Below are 26,615 nucleotides of genomic sequence, written 5' to 3' on the forward strand. Positions count from 1 at the left end.
ACACACATTACGTGCACGTGCTCTGAACACGGATGGCACTTTACCACGAGCACAGCATAAGGAAGGAAGTAAACTGGACTAGCATGCGGCGTTCAAGATAGCCGGTATCGCATCACAGAATATGACCCAATTTTGAAGAATTGCTAATCAGTTTCCCCAGTGTATCGCACAGAAATGCGATGCAAAAAGTTGGCCAACTTCTCAAAGAAAATTTTAAACTTTCCTTATTTCCTAACATTCCCAGGGTAACTGGGTTAGTCAGTCGCTGATTGTCCAGCGGGGGATGGATGGATGGATGGATAAATAAATTAATAATCTCATCTCATCTCATTATCTCTAGCCGCTTTATCCTGTCCTACAGGGTCGCAGGCAAGCTGGAGCCTATCCCAGCTGACTACAGGCGAAAGACAGGGTACACCCTGGACAAGTCGCCAGGTCATCACAGGGCTGACACATAGACACAGACAACCATTCACACTCACATTCACACCTACGGTCAATTTAGAGTCACCAGTTAACCTAACCTGCATGTCTTTGGACTGTGGGGGAAACCGGAGCACCCGGAGGAAACCCACGCGGACCTGGGGAGAACATGCAAACTCCGCACAGAAAGGCCCTCGCCGGCCACGGGGCTCGAACCTGGACCTTCTTGCTGTGAGGCGACAGTGCTAACCACTACACCACCGTGCTGCCTAAATTAATAATAATAATAATAATAATAATAATAATAACAGTAGTAATAATATAGAGATGACGGTTTTCCACGATCACTGTAAACGGACGGAAAACACGGAATCCAGTATTTGAAACGGAATGTCCAAAAAGTTTATTTGCACAAATTAAAACTAATTATTTTTTTCGCGGTCCAGTTTCCATTAAATCCTGCGCTCTGATTGGCTGGCGAGCGGGTCCGTATCCTACAGTACGGACCCCAGTTACGGACCCCGGTTACGGACCTCTGGCGACTCGCTCGTTCACAACAACAACAAACATAGTAGCATTTTTTGTCAACATTTATCTTTTTTTTAAAAATAAGATTTATTTATAAGATTATCAAAAATCTTATAAATTTTTGCCAGCATTTCTCAGGAGAATATCATTAATTTTACAGCATAGATAGATAGCGATAACGACAGTGTTCACAGCGAAAGCGAGTTTTACTACCCTAAGAAAGAAAACATTTCAGGAGAAAGCTAAAAACCAGTAACTTGCTAACACCGAGCAAAAACATGGCTGAATCCTGAATGACTCAATTTTGTATATATAGGGGACTACATAGGCGGCAAAATGTCGTTTTTTTTTTTTCCTGCCATGGAAGTGCACTTGTATACTGAGGAGGAAGCCATTTGCATTACAGCCGTGAATGAGGATTCAAAATGGCGGCTCGGCTTGGTTTTCCCTTTCGGGCGCTCTCGTTTTCTGTTAAAATTTGGTAAAGAAAAAAATAAATATATTATTTACCAGCTTAAGGTTGTCCCGTATGGTGAAATACTGTGACCTCGGCCTTGAATACAAGGGCTGAGGTCAGTACTTTCAAGACCTCAGTCACGGTATTTCATGATAAGGACCTCCCAGCTGATAAATAACATATATTTTGTATCAAATAAGCCATTATGGTGTCGGATTTCGCCTTTAACTTCACTGGGGCATTATAACTTTTAAGCATAAATAGCATTATTCATGAAATTTAGAAGTACACCAAAACCTTTTTTAACATTACTCAGAACTCCTGATCACAAAATTAGCTTTAAAATGAGAGCTCAAATAGATGACATTCCTAGCTGGACATGAGTAATGTGTGTAATGACCAAAAATGGGTCTAAAAGCTTGCTGTAGTAGTTGTACCATTTATGTTTGCATATTAGCACAATGATACAAAGGCTCACTGCAATAAAACATTGTTGTAAACTTTTCATATAATTTTATATAATAAAAGACCTCATGTCTTTTATTTTCTGTCACTTGCAAATTTATTACTTAATATATATCGATACAAAAAATGCTACACAAAATTCTGGAATTGCTACACAAAATTACTATTGTGTAGCATTTTTTGCTGCACAAAAACAATTATCTTGAACGCTGCTAGCTTGATCAGTGACGATATCCACACTGGGCGCTTACACGGACAGGGAGTGGAGTGTGTCTGAATGTAGAAAATTCGCATGGCAGCACGCCGTCACTGCCGCATGGGGATGACAAGAAAAAATTAAACAAAAGACCACATTTTCAAGATTGATGAGTCTTTTTATTAGTGTAGCGGCAACTTTTACAGCCGTGTCGGCAATATTGTGGGCGTAGCGGTAAGGAAACATTGCGTATTAGCCCCATATGCTGAAAAGGCCGAGTTAGAACCCTGTAGCGCCAGTGCTTGCTTTTTTTTTTTTTCTTTCAAGCATATTTGGAAGAGTATTTGATCACAGCGAGTATTTTAATTTTGACTGAAGTTGTAGCTAGCTGTAGCTAGGAATGAACACTGTTATACATTAAATGATCCAAATGACAACAGAACAATATTGTCGGTTTGGCTTGATTAAAGGAGAACTGAAGGCAAATTTTTTATTATCAAAATTCTATTTATCTAATTTTATTAAATATAGGAATGCATTTTTGATCGCTATTTTGTCGCTGCTATAGCAAGTTATGAGTGTTTGAAATATGCTCTGTAATCTATCAGTCCGTATGTCAAAGCAACGGCAGTAAACGAGATTCGTTGAGACCTGTGCGAGACATCGTAGGACGGAAGTAAAACGTACAGCGGAAATCAAAGTGACCAACATCTGCCAACGTTGTCAAAAGACGCGCACGCCGTCTTTCGAATGCTGATGTAATTGAGCCAGAAGTTTTGTTTGTTTTGATAGCAATCAGGAAGGTTTGAAAAAAAAAGTAGGCCGTAATCGTCATTTAAACTCGTTTTTGTGCAATATTTCGTTTGGAAAACAGTTTTCAAAACGGCGGCACTGACACCTGGCTGACATATGACGTTTTGAAGTCTCGCACAAGTCTCGTGAAGATCGCGCGGATAAGCGACTCCTGCTGTGGACCAAACGAACTAAATTCAACACGGCTAAAAACCGAATAAGCCGATAAGTATAATATTTAATTGCAATTAGTTGCCAATACGAGTCACGATATAAGGTTACTAAAACCGAAAACGTAATTGAATAACATGTTAATTAAGACCTAAAGCAACTTCAGTTCTCTTTTAACAGTATGATGCAAAACTGCAAAAGGAAATGTAACACACATTGAGAAGATATTTAAGTTACAGTACTTGGTGTATGAATTTTGTGGCCCTTTAATGAAAACATGAGACTGGCCCACTGTACTTGTAGAACACAGCAGGTAGATAGATCACTGAATTAGGGTACATGTGTATTAAGTATGTAGATAACAAAAGCAGCTTATTTTTAACCACTATTTTGATATAAATATCACCATTTCTGATCCTCTCACTTCACAGTGCTCATATAAACCTTTTTATATAGATGTATAATAAGAGTTTATTTAACTGATTGTATTCACTTCCATTACTGTGTGTGTTTGATCCTTCTAGTGATACTCCTCTTGACCTGAAAATAAAGGCCAGTATGATCTCGGATATGTTTTCTCTCGTGGGTGAGTTTCTTTTTCTTCACCTCATGCTCACTCCTCTGTATCACTTTACTATCTATCCATTGTGTTTACGCATCACAGTGGTTGGAGAATGCTGTTAAATTCATAGCTAAGACATAGTTTCGGTAACCTCGATGGCCCTTATTTATTCAAGTTGCGGAGAACCAAGTACAGATTTGAGTGTGTGGAATCTTATGATATTAAAATGAGCACTAATTTGAAAGCAGTTGATGTTTTGACGGTATTGAAAATCATACCGTCAGGATTTCTAAAGACCCCAGTATTTCGTAATACCTTGATACTGCCCAAGCCTAATCAATATTATCTTCTAGGTGAATATAGAGGGCTACCGCATGACGTCACCACGCCGCGAGATTTTGTTAGGCGCCATATTGGAAGACCAAGTACATGCACTCACAATATAAAACAAAGTACAAGCGAGAGTAAAGTGACACGATGGATGATAATTCTGGTTGTGTGAGTACATTACCAGCTGCAGAAAGGGCACGGTATGTGGAGAAACTGGCTGTGATTGATGGGTTTGACCCATATGATAAGACTCGGGGCAAGGGAGAATGGAAACATAAGGAGGACCGGACACCAAGGCCCAATCCCAATTCTAATTTCTACCCCTCCCCCTCCCCCTTCCCCTCCACCTTCCCCTTGAAACTGAGCTACAAGGGATAGGGCTTGAAATTCAACCCTTACGTATTGGGATAGCCCTTCAACGATCGCATACGTCATCGCGTACCTCCGTCAGCGTTTACGTTAGCAAAACGCGACCAAATGCGTCATTGACTGCGACCAGCCGCTACAGTCAGAGCCAGAACAGAAATCTCTGCTGGCAGGGTGTGATTTGTTAACTAACACCACTGAATGGGATATCTTTGGCGCTTCGTGCACCACATCCGACAGAATGAGGTGTCAGAACACTCATGTAAACAATAAAAGCGAGAATAACAGAACAAAACGTACGCAGTCAAGCAACCGAAAACAATACTCACTCCCAAAGCTTTTTAGCAGCAGCTTGGATTTCAGAAATCGCTGCTCATTCTCAGCTCGAAAGCGAATCAAGCGGCGTGTTTCCTCTGGATAACAACTTAAAACACGTAAATAATGGAGAAAATACATTTATGACAATCTTTCGCCGCGGGAACCGCCATCTTTCTGAAATCCGCATGAAATCTCGCTGAAATCCGCATGGCATTGTGGGAAATCACTCAAACCCCTTCGTTCGGAGTCAGCTCCAGGAAAATCTCCGTTTGGAGGGGTACAGAAGCCCTTCCCCTACCCCTCCGCGTTAACTGGGATTGGGATACCCCTACCCCTTCACGTGAACGCGCAAAATGGAGGGGAAGGGCCAAGGGGTTGGTCCAAGGGGTGAAATGGGATTCGGCCCAATTCTGCCATCTGTTTGCTACCCAGACATTGTAAACTATTTGTTGTTTACACCCAGTGCCTACACTGCTGATGCCTTGAAAGCCTCCAAAGGGCTACAGGCTTACAATTATGTTGTTAGTGGCTTGGTTTATGATATTACAGCTGTTGTTAAGAATAACCTACACATAGTTATGGCCAAGGTAATCTTGTTGATATATTTTAATAATATATATTTTCAGTTGAAAAATTAATACTTTTTGTTACTATTAAGGTATCCATAATTTATGTTAATTTATCCAAATTATACATATGTATTTATGATATATGCCTACACAACAACTATGCTTTATTTATATAATAGGAGGGAGAGCAAGCCCCAAACCATCCTAAATTATTATTATTATTATTATTATTAAATTGTAGAAGTCTGGGAGGCTTGCTCCTCATACAGTTATCAACTTGGGGCCAATTTAGCATGTTTTAAATCTGAATTTCTTGCGTTTGCTTACCTCAAAGTGTCCGCAGATCATGCACAGACTTATCCATTATATCCACAGTTTTTTGCCAAGTCTCACACAGGTTTCTTTCAAGTCTACTGTTGGGCCAATAAATCATAAATAAAACAGCTCAGATTTGTTTGTTTAAGTCGTTTGCCACTCCACTTTATTCTCGTGGGTTCACATACCGCTGCCGTTATTTCCCCCTAATCACGAGTTTGTTGGTCTTCCAATATGGCGCAGGGTCTGTTTACTTCCTGTTTCGGGTGACGTCAGTGAAATCCCTCTATACTGTATGTATACGTGCTCTGTGGTGTGTGTTTTTTTTTTTTTTAAAGCTGTTCAAATTTAGGTAGAACAATAAATCATTTTCCAACCTCAATTGCAGGTATTCAGGCAAACTATTTATCGAATCTCTATTTATAGCTAGGTCAGATTTTAATTAAAGAATCCCTTCTAAATATAGCTCAGCCTGGTTTCCATCCTGAATAAATAAACAAGTTAATAGTAAGATCAGTACTAATTAATAGTAACGTATTGCAGATTACCAAAAATACCATTCTCTGTGTCTGAAATCACTCACTACTCACTATATAGTGGACTGTGTAGTGAGGTCGCCGTTTTGTAGTGCTGTCCGAATGTATAGTGAGAATTATTACACCCTACAGAGTGCACTCATAGTATCCCACAATGCACCCTGAAAAGTACGGTAGTGTACAACCGATGGTCACTAACCAAGCATCATGCATTGCGGTCGCGCCGGGGGAAAAAAAAAGTGTGTTGGGGTGAATGGACGGAGGAAGAAACACAATATAAACAGACATTCAAGTCTGATTAAAAATAGTAAGAGAATGGGGGAAAAAAGCTAAAATAGAATAAGAGATAAAATACAAGAATAAAAGTTACAGTGCAGAGCGAGGAATTAATCAAAAGCCTCAAATTTGATTTAATAAAAGGCCGCGGAAAAGAAGAAAGAAAGTATTCAGCCTTGATTTAAAAGAACTGAAAGATGCAGCAGACACAAAGTACTTTGTGTTTATTAATATAGGAAATACGCTCAGTATAATATGGATTTATCACAAAAATACATGCATGTATTTTATTATTTTGAAAACCCACCAGCCGACTGATCTGGCACGTTTTAATTGTGTGACAGTAATGACGTAAATAGCGGTGCAGCGGAGTAGTGTCCACAAGTGTTTTGTGGGGGAAAGGCCCGAAGGGGGATTATGTCGTGGCGATTTCTGTCCGTCCGTCCCGGGCAGGGTGCTCACCTTCTGAAATCAACTCCTCTCACAATTTTTGGAGGAATTTCATGAAACTTGACAAGAAGTACTGAACCTAGGATAATACTGAAGCTGTACACCAAATTTCATCAAAAGAGGTTCACTAATTTTTATCCCCCGCTGGCCAAAAGGCCCGAAGGGGGATTATGTCGTGGCGGTGTCCGTCCCGGGAAGAGTGCTCACCTTCTGAAATCAGCTCCTCTCACAGTTTTTGGAGGAATTTCACCAAACTTGGCAGGATTCTTTGTTATATGTCGGTAATACGCGTATTGTAATTTCGGTCACATTTTACCAGAGTTACAGCCCTTGATTTAACAAAATTATACTTTGACATTTTCATGACAGTGTGTTTTCCTTCTGAAACCAACTCCTCTCACAGTTTTTGGAGGAATTTCACCAAACTTGGCAAAAGGTCTTGTTGTATGTCGGTAGTACACGTTGTTATTTTGTTCAATTCGGTCGCATTTTCCCAGAGTTACAGCCCTTGATTAACAACTTTGTACTTTCACAATTTCATGAAGGTGCGTTTTCCTTCTGACATCAACTCCTCTCACAATTTTTGGACAAATTTCTCAAAGCTTGGCAAAAGGCCTTGTTATATGACGGTAATACGCATATTGCGATTTAATTTCATTTGAAAATTTTCCCAGAGTTTTGACCCTTGATTAAATAACTTGTACTTTGGCAATTTCATGAGGGTGTACGTTCTTCTGAAATCAACTCCTCTCACAATTTGTGGAGGAATTTCACCAAACTTGGCAAAAGGCTTTGTTATATGACGGTTATACGCATATTGAAATTTTGTTTAATTTGGGCAATTTTTTACCAGCGTTATGCCCTTGATTATTCACAAACTTGTACTTTGGCAGTTTCATCAAGGTGTGATTGCTTTCTGAAATCAACTTCTCTCATAATTTTTGGAGGAATTTCATGTAAATTGGCAAAAGTTTTTATCCCCCGCTGGGCGAAAGGCCCAAAGGGGGATTATGTCGTGGGGATGTCCGTCCCAGGAAGGGTGCTCAACTTCTGAAATCAACTTCTCTCACAATTTTTTGAGGAATTTCACAAAACTTGACAGGATTCTTTGTTATATGTCAGTAATACACATATTACAATTTTGTTCAATTCAGTCGCATTTTACCAGAGCTATGGCCGAGTTACCAGCGGCGGATATTGTGCTCTCGGAGCACTCTTGTTACATTTTACCAATGAGCTCACTATATAGTCCTCTATATAGTGAGTAGGGAGTAGTGAACGAGTGAGTGATTTCGGACACAGGGATTGTGTTTGGTGCATTTTAATGTTGATATTTAAAAAAAAAACAAAAAAAACCACACACCTGTAATGAGGGCATCTCTCTGCTGCTTGTATGTAAATATGATGTATATTTTGAAGGTCTTTTAAACTAAAAAAAAAAAAAAGATCCACGTTTACATTTGATTCACATTTACAAGTTACATGTTCAGACAAAACCCTTTGACCTATATTTTTAATATGATATTCCTTTGTGCACCATTGTGATTTTAATGTTCGAACTTATTCTAAATACGGTATATTATGCATGTTGAGATTGAATTAAAAAAAAAACTATTGTAAATCATTTTTCAGCTCATTAAAAAGATACCCTGAGACGCAGCTATGCCAAAGATGAAATTTGGTAGAATTTATGTATGCTCATTTTATGATCAAATTTGACTGCGCATGACTTGATAAATAAAAGGTTCTGTGTTTCTCGTACCTACAAAATAGTAAAGGAGTGCCAGCCAGCTGTTTAAAAAAAAAAAAACAGCTGACAACCCCCCCACACACACAATCTTGTGTATGGAGCTTTGTTAGTCACATAGTCCAATATTGCAAAACGGCAATAATCTTTTAACTGAACACTCCGTTGCCTGTTGGTGGTTTCAGTTATGATACACACAAGCATTTCTGTAGTCTTATAAATATTCCCTTATTCATTTAATGTTGTCACTGCCATCGTAGTTTTCTTTCCAAAACTTTCAGGGATTATTCACTGGTATGAGCAGACCCATGCCGTGGAAGTACCGACATAACAGTATCATTAAATGTCTGTGGATTGCCTGATATGAAACTGCCTCTTTATTATATGCCATTAATTTTATCTCATTAATTCAGAATACTTCATACAGTCATCTATCGGTATTTAATGCTTGAGGTAGAGTTAATTTGCATTTATAAAAGCAATTTTCACCAGTTCGTAAACAGTACATTTTTAAAATCTTTCTCAGAAGCAGTAAGCATCACTTTACATTTGTTAAGCCATGGTTTTGCCCCGAGAGTGGCTTATTTTACTGCAGAAATTCCTTCACTGCAATTGTCTTATTTTCTTATTCAGGTCATTCTAGTTTGCCTCTGTGGTAAACATAATGGGTGCATTTATAGCTCCGAACAGATTTTGATTATGTAATATAATAAAAGGTCTAGACTTGTCTTTGTGGCCAGGCTTCTTGATGCCACAGGAGTGATGCATTGTAATGGGTGTTTCATGGTTCCGGTTTATTGCCCTTGCGACCCATTAGGGGAGATGGGATGATTATAAATTTGTAGTCTTTGTTGGACTGATGCATTAGCTAATCGTTTTGGACAGATGCACTCACTGGCTTTTGGTAGCATTCGAGTGCCAGAGGGTTAGATAGTGGAGGAAGTCAGTGGATGTGTGTTAAAAAGATCTCATCCTTTTATTTCCTTTTCGTTTTCTTTGGATTTCTCCTCATTTTCCCCTCAGTCTGGTCATATGCCAAATCCCACCCACTGGTTAGCTCTCCCTTAACACCAGACGGACCACCGGCAACCAATCCGGGAGGTTGAAGGTGATCATGCGCTTCTTCTGAGACACAGAAAGCTAAACGACCGCATCGTTTCAAACTGCTGCTCATGCTGCAGCTTAATACACTCGGAGGAAAGCATTATTTGCTCTGTTCTGCATTCATGAGCTCAAAGATGCCTATGATTGGCTAGCGTCGCTGTAATTGAAAGGGAAGAGAGCGTATGCCCCACCTCCCTCCTTAAGATAAAATGTAAATTTAGTGCAAACCTTTCCTGATTTCTAACAACTTCAGTGCAGAAATGTAAATATTTACACTTTATTTATTGACCGCATGGCCTGTTTTGCTCTCTTGGACTACTGGCCATGGATGGCGGTGGCATCGTCAGGATTCTATGTCGTAATCTCTGGACGATAGGGGGGCACGTTTTTTTAGTTGCGCCACTCAGGAGCCCTTACTCTGGCTTTTTTGAACTGCTGCTCATGTTACAGTGCTATCCTCCAGGCTTGTAGTACTCCAGTCCAGGACTTGGACTTGAGTCCGACTCGTGCCCTAATTTTAAGGTTTCGTGACTTGACTTGGACTTGAGCACTGATGACTCGGACTCGTGCATTAACTGCATTCGGACTCTGATTTTTTTCTTTATTTTTTGTAACATACCATAATAATTTGGCATAAGATATTTATATCTGCATTAATTTTTGTACTAATTTCACGCAAGAGTGTTACACCTGTGCGCCTTGACGTGTGCATCAGATAGACTCTTGGACGTGCTCCGGACAGCGCATGCGCCAAGCGGACTCTCGCGCGCGCTGTAAACGACTCGCATCTGCACAGGATTAAAGCACAATCAGCGCGCCTATATTAAAAACTGTGAAAACAGACTTACTTTGCGAAGTATTGAGTTGCGTTGCTGACACATTACCGAGCCTTATTTCCTTGTTTGGTTTCCTGATTTCCTGTTTCTCGTCTTTGATTCTGCCGAGTCTATGATAGCCTGTTTGTGCCTCGCTCAACCTATTGCCTGTTTTCACTGTTTTATGATTTTGCCTGCTGTTCTGGATTGTTTACCGTCTTCACTTGGATTAATAAACACACCTTCTGCATTTACATCCGTCTCCCAACCATCTCTGACAGAATACTTCACACTCCCTGATAAAGAGAAGCACATTCACCTGTTCATACATCATGTTCAGGACCAAACTCATGTTAATGGTGCTAAAACAGACACCGTCAAATGGTGCGGTTGGAGTCTTGTTCTCGGACTCGACTCGGAATTTTTTTAACGACTTGACTCGGACTTGAGCACTCGGGACTTGAGACTGGACTCAGACTCGAGGTTTAGTGACTCGACTACAACGCTGCTATCCGCCCTCTTCCACATACACAAGCTGAACGGACTCCAACAACTGGTTCGTGTCACTGTGATTTACAGGAGAGAGAGTAATTCCATCGTTCCCACCAAGAGAGCATGGCCAGTTTTGCTCGATCCCAGCTACGGATGGCTTTGGCGTTACTGAGATTCAAACTCCTGATCTACTAAGAATAGAGAGAATGCTTTTCTTTTGCGTCACTCGGGAGCCTTTCTTTCATTTTTAAAAAAACAATTTCAACACTACAACAGTCAAAACTACGTGAGAATTGTGATACAGGACGGGTATTTTCTGCTCCTCTGAGAATTGAGATACAGGACCTCTTCTGCTCCTCAGACCTGCCTGATCCATTCTGGTGCCCTGTGTCTGAGTCTAATCGCATCGCTCCTGTGGAAGGTGGCCCCATGTGGACAGTTGGGGGTCGCGCCTGGAGGACGCTCTGGACTCTTGCAGTGGTGCTTTTGTGGCTGGGGACTGCAGTTGACTTGCTGACTTTAGGACTGCAGTTGACTTGCTGACTTTAGGACTGTGGTTGTCGTGAACGGTTTTGCGCTCAGGTTTCCGTCGGTGGGGGGTTTATAGCATCAACGAAGCTGACTTTACGTTAGGACTGTTAATGTTATAGTCATGCTGCCTGTTGTTGCCCAAATGAGGATGGGTTCCCTTTTGAGTCTGGTTCCTCTCGAGGTTTCTTCCTCATGTCATCTGAGGGAGTTTTTCCTTGCCACCGTCGCCACAGGCTTGCTCATTGGGGATAGATTAGGGATAAAATTAGCTCATATTTTAAGTCGTTCAAATTCTGTAAAGCTGCTTTGCGACAATGTTTATTGTTAAAAGCGCAAAACAAATAAACTTGACTCGACTCTTTTGTCGGGTTAACTTTTTTGCTGCATTTCGAACAATTGCTGACTTCTAACTTCAAAGTTTAATGCAGAATGCAAACATTTACATTTTATGTCCATAAAATAGCATTATTCAGCTTTGTATCATAGTGTTTTTTGTTTTTGGTGTAATTCATTTGGCAATATTTTCCCCTTTTCCTGCCTTTCTTATTACATTCAACTTCCCGAGCAATATTTTATCAAGTATGCCAGGATTTAAGGGTTTTTTTTTTTAATAAATTATTTTAAAAGATCTTTTTTTTTTTTTTTCTGCCCCTAGGGTTTGTATGCCAGGACCCTCTACTAAAACACATGCGGTCAGATAAGGCTGCATTTGACCCAGCTGTGAAGAATCACAAATCTCGGGTAAAACAAAACAACAGCTTTGCATCATGTTAAGATTTCCTCATAAATTTTCACAAATGACTGCTTGTAATTATTGCTGCAAGAACCGTGAAACGCTTTATGTTGCTGTTAAATCTGGGAAACTCGTTGAGTCTGTCTGAAGTGAGCCTTTCTAACAAATTTGTACCATGCCAAATGGTATTTAACGGTTATTATTTATCAAAACTCTGTTATTCTTTCGCATACTACTTTTACTCGGCGCATTTTAAACGTGCAGAGTTATGGTCATTATGCTCAGTGAATTCACTGTAAAAGAATGTAATGAATTATTTCTAATCATGCGAGTTGAACGCTTTGGCAACATTCAATTCAAGACGATTTTGTGCTCCACTTTATAACCAAGCAAGCGGTGCAGATAGGGTTCTGTTACAGAATTGGGAAGAATATTTGTGGACGCGCGTGTGTTTGTGGTGTAAACCGTATACTGTAGTTCGGTGTTGCATCACCTGATAATGGTGTATAATTTGGGTTTCTACTATTCTTTTTAACCTTCTGATTCATATCTTGGAATATGTAGTCTATAACTATTGTGTTAGGCAAATGAGAGTAACAGCTGACGTTTAAGCCCTTGATGACCACAGTTGTACATTATTGTGTAATGCTGCTTTTTCCTCCATTTTTACTGCCCCTTAGCATCATTTCTTCGCACAGACTGCCTCTGCCAAGTCCAGAGTGGTAGGTCTGCTTTCTTTTAATATAAAATAATGGAATCTTATTCTTTTTTTTTTTTTTCTCCTGTTAATGCTTCATCTTCTTGGGCTGTCATGAGTAATCGAGCACTAAAATTGCATGAATCAGCTGTAAGGACCAATTTGAAATGCATTTTCCACCACATTTCCATTGATGTCATCACTTATTTTGATGGTCAGTAGTTACAGCAGCGTATTGCAGTATATTGGAACATTTATTCAGTGCCACAAATATCCTAGTTTTTGTTTTTAACATTTTTCTTCAGTAAAGACCTTTTGTATTATAATGAAGGACAAGGCTTGAGGCAGACCCTTTTAAACAAATATGGCACCAGTGTAGATATATATTTGGGAATAAATTTTCTCCTCTGCATGCTCCAAGGTAGCCTGGGAAATCCCATGCTGCTTTGCACAATCGTTCCGATCTGAAAAGACAGCATGGAAACTATGGTCTAAAGGCTCGCCTGAGTTAGGGAGCCAATCAGAGAGTGGGGAGGGGTGGAAAGACGGTGACGCGTACTACTCGACAAACGGAAGCTTGTAGTTTATTTGGGACTGTTTACGGATCACATTTAACATGGCGGCGAGCGATACGAACCAAACTTTCGATCAAGCTTTGTCTTGCACAAACGGCAGTAATCGTTCGGTGCCATTGTTTTCCTATTTTTGTTTTGCCTTCTCTTTCTCTTTCCTTCTCTTCCTCACCTCTTCGTCGCTCTAACTACGTCACCGGGTACAACTGCCATGATTGGCCATGGGCTACGTATACGCCAAATGATAGACATTCGCAACGTCCAATAAACGGCCGTTGACAATCATAAACCACACCTCCCCTACGAGAAATTCAATAGGCGGATTCCAGACCATATTTCACTTGTGATATGGTCTGGTGTTAACCAGACTAGCTCCAAGGCGTAGTACCTTGCTTTTACTTGCTCGGGGTGTAATTAGATTAGAAAATTAAGTTTGCTGTGTGAAATAAAACACTTCTTTCACTTGAACTAACTGTAGGAATCATGTATGAAAACGATGCTGATCGTTTATGAAAATGATGTGTGAAACAACACTTTTATCGCATTCCTGACTAGATTATTTATACATACACTACCGTTCAAAAGTTTGGGGTCACCCAGACAATTTTGCGTTTTCCATGAAAAGTCACACTTTTATTTCCCACCATAAGTTGTAAAATGAATAGAAAATATAGTCGAGACATTTTTCTGGCCATTTTGAGCATTTAATCGACCCCACAAATGTGATGCTCCAGAAAGTCAATCTGCTCAAAGGAAGGTCAGTTTTATAGCTTCTCTAAAGAGCTCAACTGTTTTCAGCTGTGCTAGCATGATTGTACAAGGGTTTTCTAATCATCCATTAGCCTTCTGAGGCAATGAGCAAACACATTGTACCATTAGAACACTGGAGTGAGAGTTGCTGGAAATGGGCCTCTATACACCTATGGAGATATTGCACCAAAAACCAGACATTTGCAGCTAGAATAGTCATTTACCACATTAGCAATGTATAGAGTGGATTTCTGATTAGTTTAAAGTGATCTTCATTGAAAAGAACAGTGCTTTTCTTTCAAAAATAAGGACATTTCAAAGTGACCCCAAACTTTTGAATGGTAGTGTATGAAAGTACTTTGGGTTGCAGCTGTAATTCTCGTCAATTTAAAGTAACATTTATAAGCAAATGTTTTTCATGTACTCATCCATATGATAACTGGGCTTAAAATGCTTTACTTTGGTGGAGATTTTAAGTAAAAACGGGCGGCACGGTGGTGTAGTGCAGCGTTTCTCAACCTTTTGTCAGTCACGGCACCCTTCAGAAGTATGCAAATTCTCAAGGCGCCCGCATATAAAATATACGCAGTCACGCTGACCATACGCTGACCCCGGCAGTGACGTTGTGACATGGGAAAGGGGGCCTTGAGACAAATTTTGATGATGCATGAGGCGGCGATGATCTGCATTAGTGTAACTATCGTTTTTTGGAATTTTTAATTCATTTTATTTATTTCAATGTTAGAATATATAATTTTTTGACTGCACCCCGGTTGAGAGAGGCTGGTGTAGTGGTTAGCACTGTCGCTTCACAGCAACAAGGTTCTGGTTTCAAGCCCAGCAGCCAACAGGAGCCTTTCTGTGTGGAGTTTGCATGTTCTCTTCCGGGTGCTCCAGTTCCCCCCCACAGTCCAAAGACATGCAGGTTAGGTTAATTGCTGGGTCGAAATTGACCGTAGGTGTGAATGAGAGTGTGAATGGTTGTCTGTGTCTATGTGCAATGACCTGGCGACTTGTCCAGGGTGTACCCCGCCTCTCGCCCATAGTCAGCTAGGATAGGCTCCAGCTTGCCAACAGGTGTAACCACGATAAGTGGTTACCGATAATGGATGGATGGATTTTAAGTAAAAACAAAAAAGCAAAATACAACCAACCATAAAAACACCTCGTAATTTTTAGACAGCCAGCATTCGTTCATTCGTTTCGTGTTTTAACCATGCAGCAGTCCTCCTCATAACAGACATGAAATGGTAGCCTTTGGGTCTGTTTTCTACTTTACTTCTTGATTCTCTAATTAGAGGCACTACTACTAGGTTAGGTTAGGTTATTTCCAAGGATTTCAGTCTTTGGCCTGTCATGATCGCCCAAAACTACTCTGACAAATATAATGTAATCCCCTTGTTATTTAAGATGACAAATACAGGCATACAGGTCAGACACTGATTCCTGCTGACTTTTTGCACTCCGTCAAAAGCCCAGGCAAAACAGTCAACTTCCCATGGCAACACTTGCCATTAGCGGGGGAGGCTAAAGAGAAATGCCAGGCAAGAACGCCAGAGGTGATGAAATGTAACATCTATTTAACCAAACGAGAAAGGAATTGCAGATTGCATAGAGGAGGTTTTTTTTTTTTGTATAGGTAAACAGTTACCACTAAAACCTACCCTGGCTTTCATAAAACATTACTTCTGTGGCTCTGACATGAAAACAGCAACAGTTTTGTTGAAGTAAACTCTAATTCATATGTCAAGCTCTATTACCTAAAGTTAACGTATAATATAGATGTAATGTACAGTAATATAAAACATGGAAAACCTGTCAGTTTAGTACCGTACATCTACCGTACCCTGTGGCAGTTTTTAGCACATGATTTCATCTACTGTTACTGCTAATTTATTGATATATGTATGTGCAGTGCTGCACAAAAGTCGTAGGCACATGTAAAGAAATGCTGTAGAGCAAAAATAATGAAATGAAATGTTTCAATATAAAAAAAAAATACTGTAAGCAGTAAGCCATAATAAATGAAACAAAGTCCATATTTGGTGTGCCGACCCTTTGCTTTAAAAAAAAAAAGTAGTCTCAGGTACAGTTAGTGCAGTTTTATAAGGAAATGAGCTGTAGGTTTTACTGAGCATCTTACAGAACCAGCCACGGTGACTTTCACTACGTTCAGACTGCAACCTGAAACGACCCATATCCGATTTGTTGTGAAATCCGATTTTTTTGTTAGGCCGTTCACATTACCAATTATATGAGACTTGTATGCGATCTCCAATATGAACGGAAAACGACCCAAAAGTGTCCCGCATGCACAAATTGACACGTAATAAGCACATCTACGTACAACCCCGATTCCAAAAAAGTTGGGACAAAGTACAAATTGTAAATAAAAACGGAATGCAATGATGTGGAAGTTTCAAAATTCCATATTTTATTCAGAATAGAACATAGATGACATATCAAATGTTTAAACTGAGAAAATGTATCATTTAAAGACGAAAATTAGGTGATTTTAAATTTCATGACAACACATCTCAAAAAAGTTGGGACAAGGCCATGTTTACCACTGTGAGACATCCCCTTTTCTCTTTACAACAGTCTGTAAACGTCTGGGGACTGAGGAGACAAGTTGCTCAAGTTTAGGGATAGGAATGTTAACCCATTCTTGTCTAATGTAGGATTCTAGTTGCTCAACTGTCTTGGGTCTTTTTTGTCATATCTCCCGTTTTATAATGCGCCAAATGTTTTCTATGGGTGAAAGATCTGGACTGCAGGCTGGCCAGTTCAGTACCCGGACCCTTCTTCTACGCAGCCATGATGCTGTAATTGATGCAGTATGTGGTTTGGCATTGTCATGTTGGAAAATGCAAGGTCTTCCCTGAAAGAGACGTCGTCTGGATGGGAGCATATGTTGCTCTAGAACCTGGATATACCTTTCAGCATTGATGGTGTCTTTCCAGATGTGTAAGCTGCCCATGCCACACGCACTAATGCAATCCCATACCATCAGAGATGCAGGCTTCTGAACTGAGCGCTGATAACAACTTGGGTCGTCCTTCTCCTCTTTAGTCCGAATGACACGGCGTCCCTGATTTCCATAAAGAACTTCAAATTTTGATTCGTCTGACCACCGAACAGTTTTCCACTTTGCCACAGTCCATTTTAAATGAGCCTTGGCCCAGAGAAGACGTCTGCGCTTCTGGATCATGTTTAGATACGGCTTTTTCTTTGAACTATAGAGTTTTAGCTGGCAACAGCGGATGGCACAGTGAATTGTGTTCACAGATAATGTTCTCTGGAAATATTCCTGAGCCCATTTTGTGATTTCCAATACAGAAGCATGCCTGTATGTGATGCAGTGCCGTCTAAGGGCCCGAAGATCACGGGCACCCAGTATGGTTTTCCGGCCTTGACCCTTACGCACAGAGATTCTTCCAGATTCTCTGAATCTTTTGATGATATTATGCACTGTAGATGATATGTTCAAACTCTTTGCAATTTTACACTGTCGAACTCCTTTCTGATATTGCTCCACTATTTGTCGGCGCAGAATTAGGGGGATTGGTGATCCTCTTCTCATCTTTACTTCTGAGAGCCGCTGCCACTCCAAGATGCTCTTTTTATACCCAGTCATGTTAATGACCTATTGCCAGTTGGCCTAATGAGTTGCAATTTGGTCCTCCAGCTGTTCCTTTTTTGTACCTTAAACTTTTCCAGCCTCTTATTGCCCCTGTCCCAACTTTTTTGAGATGTGTTGCTGTCATGAAATTTCAAATGAGCCAATATTTGGCATGAAATTTCAAAATGTCTCACTTTCGACATTTGATATGTTGTCTATGTTCTATTGTGAATACAATATCAGTTTTTGAGATTTGTAAATTATTGCATTCCGTTTTTATTTACAATTTGTACTTTGTCCCAACTTTTTTGGAATCGGGGTTGTAATACGTAAACAAAAAAAAAAAGCGCACTCTTCAAGTTTGCAAGTAAAGCATGGAGATGAGGCGAGACCTGGCGATGTGGTTTTTGTGGTGGCGGCGGAACTCGCACAATAACCTGGTATTGTTGTTGTTTTCCACCAAAGAGGCGGGATTAGCCAACGCAGAATAGTGACGTTTGTCTCTTGTTGATGACGTGTAGGTCGCATGAATGCGACCTGTCCGGTCAGACTGCAGTCGCATGTGAAAATAACGGATATGCATCGGAATTAGGACCACATATCCAAGCGGCCTGGGTCGCATGTGAAAAAAATCGGATCTGCGTCGTTCAGATTGTCAATAACAAATCGGATACAGGTCGCGTATGGGCAAAAAAATCGGATATGGGTCGTTTCAGGGTGCAGTCTGAACGTAGTCATAGTCTGGACACTTTGACTATCAGACTCGTTTCTTAATTTTGCACCAAAACCCAGTAGCCTTCATCATGTTTTCTTTTTTAATCTGAAAAGTGCTCTCTTATAGAACATGCTGCTTAGTTACAAACATTTTTTTTTTCCTGTAACATTTAATTTTGTGCTGGAAAACAGACGTTTGGAACTCTGAAATATTTTCGTGCTGACTCGATGACGTAGAAGTAATAAAATAGAAATGTATAACAAAGTCTGTATGAAAAGAAGAAAAAAAAACAAACAGGGTGCCTAAGACTTTTGCACAGTATTGTGTGTATGTATACTGCATACAGTGCGAGTTATGTTACTGCTCTTCCTTTATCTAGTATCAGAGACCGCAGTCTGCTAATAATATCGAGGAGCTGAAAGAGAAACAGGGAGGCAGGCATGTGGACACTCTGGGCTTGACTGCAGAGGAGGTAATTTTTTTAAGTGGTTCAAAAAAAAACCTCTCATAATTTGATTTGACCTAGTTTTATTGGCTTGACATTTTATTAGATCAGATCAATATTTAAATACATTTGAAAGCTTTTTAAAAGATTGCAGTCTGGGCTGTGTACCCTTGTGTGGCCCATCTTAAAAGTTGTGTTCATTGCTTGTTTTGAACAGTTAAAAGTCCTGAGGAGGGCACAGGAGGAGCACGAGAGGAGAGGTGGATTCATTCGTATTTTCCCCACACCACAAACTTGGGAGCTCTACAGGTTAGAGAAGCCAGAGTTTCTTGGCAAGATGATGTGTCGAATATCTTATACATTCTCCCCCCAAACACAAGTAAATACTATTGAAATCTCCATTGATTCGGGAATATAACTGTCCAAAACATACAAGCAAAGTAGAAAAGCATCATATCTAGTAATATACTACAGGTTTGATTCTACAGCTCTTCTTCTTACACCTTAAATGTCTCGTCATTTTGGATTGTGTATTTCAAAAATTTCTAATCAGTAAAAATAAATAAAGCAAAGCTGCTGAAACTTATTCTTCCTGTCTGTGTCTATTTTTGTCTTAGTGGTTATCTGGAATACAAGACACCCATGAACTCCATGTTGGCTAATAAACTTTTCCATGGAAGGTGAGCTTTTCCACTGCGGTTGGGAACATTTTTGAGGGAAATTTTAAAATTTTTGTTGATATTCTGTCTACGGATGAATAGGTGGGGCATAACGTTGAACAGTACATGTACACTAGTCGTAGAGTTTTGGGTGTTTGGATTATTTTCTGTGACAGACTTACGAGGTTTGTCTCATATAAAAATAAATGTGAAGGAAAAAAAAAACCCAAAGAAAATGTACACTATGGTCAAAAGTTTATGGACACCTGACGATCAGACCCATGTGTGCTTTTTGAACATCCCATTCTAGATTGAGCCCCATTTTTGCCATTATAATAACCAAGACTTTTCTGAGAATGCTCTCTATGACATTCTGGAGCATAGCTTTAGTGAGGTCTGGCACTGATGTCAGCTGACGAGGCTTGGGGTGTACTCGGTTTCCACTACATCCCAAAAGTGAAAGCCACTCGAGTTGTTCCACTCCAACCTTGTCAAACCATAGAGTTTGCTTTGTGCACAAAGGCATTGTCATGCTGGAACAGGTTTGGGCCCTGTAGTTCCAGTGAAGGGAACTTGTAATGCTGCAGTGTACAGTTGTCTAAAATGTCATTGTATGCTTTCAACTTTTTGGCAACGGTTCGGAGAAGGCTCACATTGGGGTGCGATCGTCAGGTGTCCACAAACTTTTGGTCATTTAAAAAAAATTATATACACTACCGTTCAAAAGTTTGGGGTCACTTTGAAATGTCCTTATTTTTGAAAGAAAAGCACTGTTGTTTTCAATGAAGATCACTTTAAACTAATCAGAAATCCACTCTATACATTGCTAATGTGGTAAATGACTATTCTAGCTGCAAATGTGTGGTTTTTGGTGCAATATCTCCATAGGTGTATAGAGGCCCATTTCCAGCAACTCTCACTCCAGTGTTCTAATGGTACAATGTGTTTGCTCATTGCCTCAGAAGGCTAATGGATGATTAGAAAACCCTTGTACAATCATGTTAGCACAGCTGAAAACAGTTGAGCTCTTTAGAGAAGCTATAAAACTGACCTTCCTTTGAGCAGATTGACTTTCTGGAGCATCACATTTGTGGGGTCGATTAAATGCTCAAAATGGCCAGAAAAATGTCTTGACTATATTTTCTATTCATTTTACAACACAAAATTGTCTGGGTGACCCCAAACTTTTGAACGGTAGTGTATAGTCATTTTTTTTTTTTTAAATAACAATGACAAATAATAATTGATATAGTGGTGTCAACAATAATCGATTCGGCAATGCATCGCAATGCGGGGCATGGACGATTCAGCATCGATTCGGCAACATGCCAGATCGATTCAGCGTATTTAAAAAAAAAAAAAAACTTCCGTGGGCATTTCCGGAGCAACATCACAGACATGCGCAGTCTGTAGCTGCACGCCAGTCGAGAAAGCACTAGCTTAGCAAGATGGCTGAGGCGGAGGAAGAGGACTGCGAGAGACAGGTTATTATTAACGCTAAAAACACTAAACAGCTGTAATTTGTTTTCGTTTTCATATTTGAAACTCTCTAACATTCAATTTTATTTTGTTTAAAACAGGAGTGATACACACAACAGCCAATAAAATGTTGTTCAGTATCTGACTGCTTGTATTGCCTCATGACTACTGAAAAATTTGCCTTGCTTTCAGTAAAATTTTAACGCATCACAATGCATCGTAGAATCGGATTGAATCGAATCGAATCGTTACCCTCCGAATCGTAATCGAATTGAATCGTGAGGGCTGTGCCAATGTACACCCCTAAATTGATATGTGGTCAAGTGTGCTTTCTGCCGAACATGTAGCCCAAAAAAAATGTTCTTTATTTCTCAGGTCAGGAAAATCCACTCTGACCACACAATTCAGGTAAACAGCACGTTAGGTTGTGATAAAGTTTGCGTTCATGCATTTTTCTTATTAAAACAGCACTTATGGCTAATACTCTATATCAAGTACACAATAGAGTTATTTAGTCGTAATATATTTGAATTATTTTAGTGATATGAACCTGTTTAGTGCGAATCCAATGTTATCATCCATGTTTATTAGCATGTTTTTCTTTCATAGGAACAGATCAAAGGATAACGTGCCCTTCGAAGAGGAGGCCTATAAAATCTGTCATGTAGTTCAGTACGAGAGCAAATTGCTCTCTCTCGAGGCACGGAAACACAGGAAAAGGCACAAGACTAGCCGTGCCACTCCTCGGAGAAGGAAAACTGGTAAAACTCACGACGGAAATAAACACAACTTGGAAATAACTCTCTACTATATAACTTAGTTTTACCTACACTGAAGCATTTATGTATTTTCCCTGCTGTCTTCAGGTCGAAGGCCTTTACCATCATTAGCACACAGCAGTGAAAATGAGGAAGCTGATGAGGGAGAGGAGCGAGGACCACAGGGGAAGCAGGAGCACACAATGTCTCTGGCACACACAGACTCTCAGCCCACCCTGTTGGAGAGGCAGCGAACTGAAGAACACGTTCCAGCTAGAGTCAGCAAACCCAAAGTGGATCTGCTCCATATTCTCCAGCAGGGGTGGGATCTCAGGTCAGTGTGGACATTATGAGCACACACACGAGTGTTAATGTGTTTTTTTTTTTTCTTTATTATTATTATTATTATTATTATTATTAAGGTCTTAAATTGATTTGTTTAGAATTTGAAGAGGATGAATTATTTATTTGGCACTTTCTATGAGTGAAGATTTGCAAGACAAAGTTTTGGAGCTTCGAAAGATCCAAATTTATTAAGAAGGAAACCTGCAGATCAGTATCTTATTCAGTTAAGCAATATAGCATGAGCAAGAGTGCTGTTGTACTGGACTCGACACGAGGCCACAGGTAATCACGGCTGTTCTGATATTCAGTACAACAGCATAACTGCGAGTGTGATGCTGCTTTTGTACAACAGTTCTGTCAACAAGAAATGAATATTGAGTAACTGACATTTAAGACAAAATTTGGGCAACTGTTTTGTTTATTTTCTTGCTCCATCAATGAAAATAGTTCCCAAGGAAGCCATAGCTGATTAGACTGATAGCTCATAGTAAGCATAGTAACGGTTTCAACGTAATGAACTATTTCTAGAACTGCCATTTTATGTAGCGAACACAGACAAGCCGAATGACACAAAGACTGAAATATACTGGTGTTGTACTAAATTTCAACGCTCTTGGAATGTCTAATCAAATTAGTGAACTGCAAATAAATGTCGTCTGTGTTTGCTCTGAAGCGTACAGTGCCTTGCAAAAGTATTCATCCCCCTTGGTGTTTGTCCTGTTTTGTCGAATTACAAGCTGGAATTAAAATGGATTTTTGGAGGGTTAGCTCCATTTGATTTACACAACATGCCGACCACTTTAAAGGTGCACAAAATGTCAATACTTTATAGAGCCACCTTTTGCTACAATTACAGCTGCAAGTCTCTTGGGGTATGTCTCTATTAGCTTAGCACATCTAGCCACTGGGATTTTTGCCCATTCGTCAAGGCAAAACTGCTCCAACTCCTTCAAGTTAGATGGGTTGCGTTGGTGTCCAGCAATCTTCAAGTTATTCCACAGATTCTCAATTAGACTGAGGTCTGGGCTTTGACAAGGCCATTCCAAGACATTTAAATGTTTCCCTTTAAACCACTCCAGTATAGATTTCGCAGTATGTTTAGGGTCATTGTCCTGCTAGACCATGAACCTTCATCCCAGTCTCAAACCTCTGGCTGACTCAAACAAGTTTTCCTCCACAATTGCCCTGTATTTAGTGCCATTCATCTTTCCTTCAGTCCTGACCAGCTTTCCTGTCCCTGCAGATGAAAAGCATCCCCACAGCACGATGCTGCCACCACCATGCTTCACTGTAGGAATGGTGTTCTCAGGGTGTTGGGTTTGCGCCACACATGGCATTTCCCATGATGGCCAAAAAGATCAATTTTTGTCTCATTTGACCAGAGACACTTCTTCCATGTGTTTGGGGAGTCTGCCACATGCTGTTGGGCAAACTCCAAACGTGTTTTCTTAAGCAATGACTTTTTTTCTGGCCACTCTTCCATAAAGGCCCACTCTGTGGCGTGTACGGCTTAAAGTGGTCCTATGGACAGATACTCCCATCTCCACTGTGGATCTTTGCAGCTCCTTCAGTGTTATCGCTGGTGTCTTTGTTGAATCTCTGATTAATGCCCTCCTTGCCCGGTCTGTGAGTTTTGGTGGGCGGGGCCTTCTCTTGTCAGGTTTGTAGTGGTGCCATATTCTTTCCATTTTGCTATAATGGATTTAATGGTGCTCCGTGGGATATTCAAAGTTTGGGATATTTTTTTATAACCCAACCCTGAGCTATACTTCTCCACAACTTTGTCTCTGACCTGTTTGGAGGCTCCTTGGTTTTCATGTTGCTTGCTTAGTAGTGTAGCAAAGTCAGGGTCCTTCCAGAACAGGTTGATTTTATACAGACATCATGTGACAGATCATGTGACACTTTGATTGCACAGAGGTGGATCTTAATCAACTAATTCTGTGACTTATGAAGTGAATTGGTTGGACCAGCTCTTATTTAGGGGTTTCATACGAAAGGGGGTGAATACTTACTGTATGCACACTCCAGATTTCTGTTTTTTCATCTTAATTATCGTTTGTCTCACAATAAAAGAACAAACAAAAAAAAAACAATGTGCACCTTTCAAGTGGTAGGCATGTTGTGTAAATCAAATGGTGCTAACCCGCCAAAAATCCATTTTAATTCCAGCTTGTAATGCGACAAAACAGGACAAACACCAAGGGGGATGAATACTTTTGCAAGGCACTGTAACAGTGTTGTCATTGCCTAAGGCAGAGCTCCCAAAATAATTCATGCTAGTAAATCATTACCAAGTGATTCTTGCCGAGAACCTCTACTCAAAAAAAATGATAGAATGTGTACTCTCGTGTAATCCTCCCCTTTTGCATTGGATAAAATTCAGTCCCATTGTATACTTATAAAATGTTCATAATATTGTGATAAAATTTGAATAATTTTCAATTTATGAACTGCAATGTTGTGTAAATGTAACATGTTGGCATTGCGGACTCCAGTGAGCAGAGACCGGACCCTCTCTTGTTGGTCTGGGGTCCCTCCCCCCCGATTAATTGTAGAATACATTTTGTGGTTTTCTGTTATTCCTATCCCAGGAATATTAAACTGGAGCACACCACAATTCTGATCTCTTTTTATTGACCACTAAAAGCAGTGTAGCCTAAAATCAAGAATTAGATTACATTACAGATAATCTCACTAGACATTCACACACACATACACACGCGTGTCTTACTATCCTTGTGTTTAACTTCCATTGATATAATTATTGCTGTAATTAATTAAATCGTCAAGTTTATTTGTATAGCGCTTTTAACAATAAACATTGTCGCAAAGCAGCTTTACAGAATCTGAATAAACCCAAGACATGAGCTAATTTTATCCCTAATCTATCCCCAATGAGCAAGCCTGTGGCGACGGCGCCAAGGAAAAACTCCCTCAGACGACATGAGGAAGAAACCTCGAGAGGAACCAGACTCAAAAGGGAACCCATCCTCATTTGGGCAACAACAGACAACATGACTATAACAGTTTTAACATGAAGATAGTTTCGTTGATGTTATAACTCTTCATTGATGGAAACTTGAGTGCAAAACTGTTCATGACAACTGCAGTCCTAAAGTTAGCAAGTCAACTGTAATCTTCAGCCATAAAAGCATTACTGTAAGAGTCCAGAGCGTCCTCCAAGTGTGACTTTCAACTGTCCTCATGGGGCCGTCCTCTACAGGAGCGATGCGATGAGACTTCAGCCAGACACAGGGCACCAGGATGGATCAGGCAGGTCCGAGGAGCAGAAGATATTAATGATCTATCTACACCTAAATAAAACAAAAGACCAACTTAATTGTATTTTTTGTAAATATAAACAAAGTTAAATTTTGATGCCTGCAGCATAAAAAAAAAAAAGTTGGGACAAAGGCATTATTACCATTGTATTACATCAGCTTTCCTTTTAACCCCTTCAATGCCCTTGGACGAGTCACGTACGTCATGAAATCTTTTACCGCTGTGCCTTATGACGCACGCTACTCGTCATAAACACCTCCTTTTATGTACCTTACATGGCACATTACGGTACTTTTACTTCACAGTGGTACATTACCGCGAGTTGGCCTGGTGGTTAGCGTGTCCGCCTTTCGATCGGGAGATCGGGAGTTCTATTCACGGTTGGGTCATACCAAAGACCGTTATAAAAATGGTACCCAGTTACTTGGAATACATTGTGTTTTCAAGTACTAGTAATTCATGTTTATGGACAGGTTCTCATTGACAAGACCTGTTGTCTTGTTGTTGTTTTTTTGGATGTTTTTGAAGTTGTTTTTGATTACTAAAGTTATTTTTACTCTACAATAGTGTTTTTTGTGATTTTTCGATACAAATATTAAAAATATAAAGTTCTAAACAAGGTAGAGAAAGATTATCAAAATATCCCAATTTTGACCTATTTTTGTCCTATATGCCTGGCACACTACAATTAATTATGGGTGGCAGCCAAGGGGTTAATAACACTTTTTAATTGTATGGGATCTGAGGATACCAGTTGTTGCAGTTTTGCAATTGGATTTTTTTTTTTGTCCATTCTCACTTGATACAAGGCTTCAGCTGCTCAACAAACCTGTGGATGCCATTGTCTGATTCTCCTCTTCATGATGCAGCCATGGGCCTGGCCTAAAGGTTAGAGAAGCAACCTTGGGCCCAAAGAGTAGCTGGTCTGATTCCCTGGACTGGCAGGAAAATCCATGGCTGAAGTGCCCTTGAGCAAGGCACCACACTTCCCTCTGCTCCTCAGGCACTGGGTACCGGTATGTGTGTGCGCTCCTTGTACGTCGCTCTGGATAAGAGCGTCTACTAAATGCCTGCGGTGTAATGTAATGATGCGCCATGCATTCTCAGTAGGA

The 26,615-nt window shown here is 40.1% G+C and overlaps 1 protein-coding gene across 7 annotated transcripts in view; it reads left to right on the forward strand.

Moving 5' to 3' along the window:
• ttll5 (tubulin tyrosine ligase-like family, member 5) overlaps positions 1-26,615 on the forward strand; it is a 231,636-nt gene that overhangs the window by 78,630 nt on the left and 126,391 nt on the right. For 6 of the 7 annotated variants that reach the window (XM_060934635.1, XM_060934633.1, XM_060934636.1 and 3 more), the window contains 9 exons: positions 3,557-3,618; positions 12,099-12,184; positions 12,857-12,898; positions 18,912-19,004; positions 19,195-19,286; positions 19,595-19,657; positions 21,491-21,523; positions 21,725-21,876; positions 21,982-22,207. In XM_060934635.1, coding sequence (XP_060790618.1) covers positions 3,557-3,618; positions 12,099-12,184; positions 12,857-12,898; positions 18,912-19,004; positions 19,195-19,286; positions 19,595-19,657; positions 21,491-21,523; positions 21,725-21,876; positions 21,982-22,207 — 849 coding nt within the window. The remainder of the gene's footprint in view (positions 1-3,556; positions 3,619-12,098; positions 12,185-12,856; positions 12,899-18,911; positions 19,005-19,194; positions 19,287-19,594; positions 19,658-21,490; positions 21,524-21,724; positions 21,877-21,981; positions 22,208-26,615) is intronic. The other variant, XM_060934637.1, reaches the window with a different exon arrangement.

Source organism: Neoarius graeffei, chromosome 11, assembly GCF_027579695.1.
Source record: "Neoarius graeffei isolate fNeoGra1 chromosome 11, fNeoGra1.pri, whole genome shotgun sequence".
In the NCBI taxonomy this organism is placed as follows: Eukaryota; Metazoa; Chordata; class Actinopteri; order Siluriformes; family Ariidae; genus Neoarius; species Neoarius graeffei.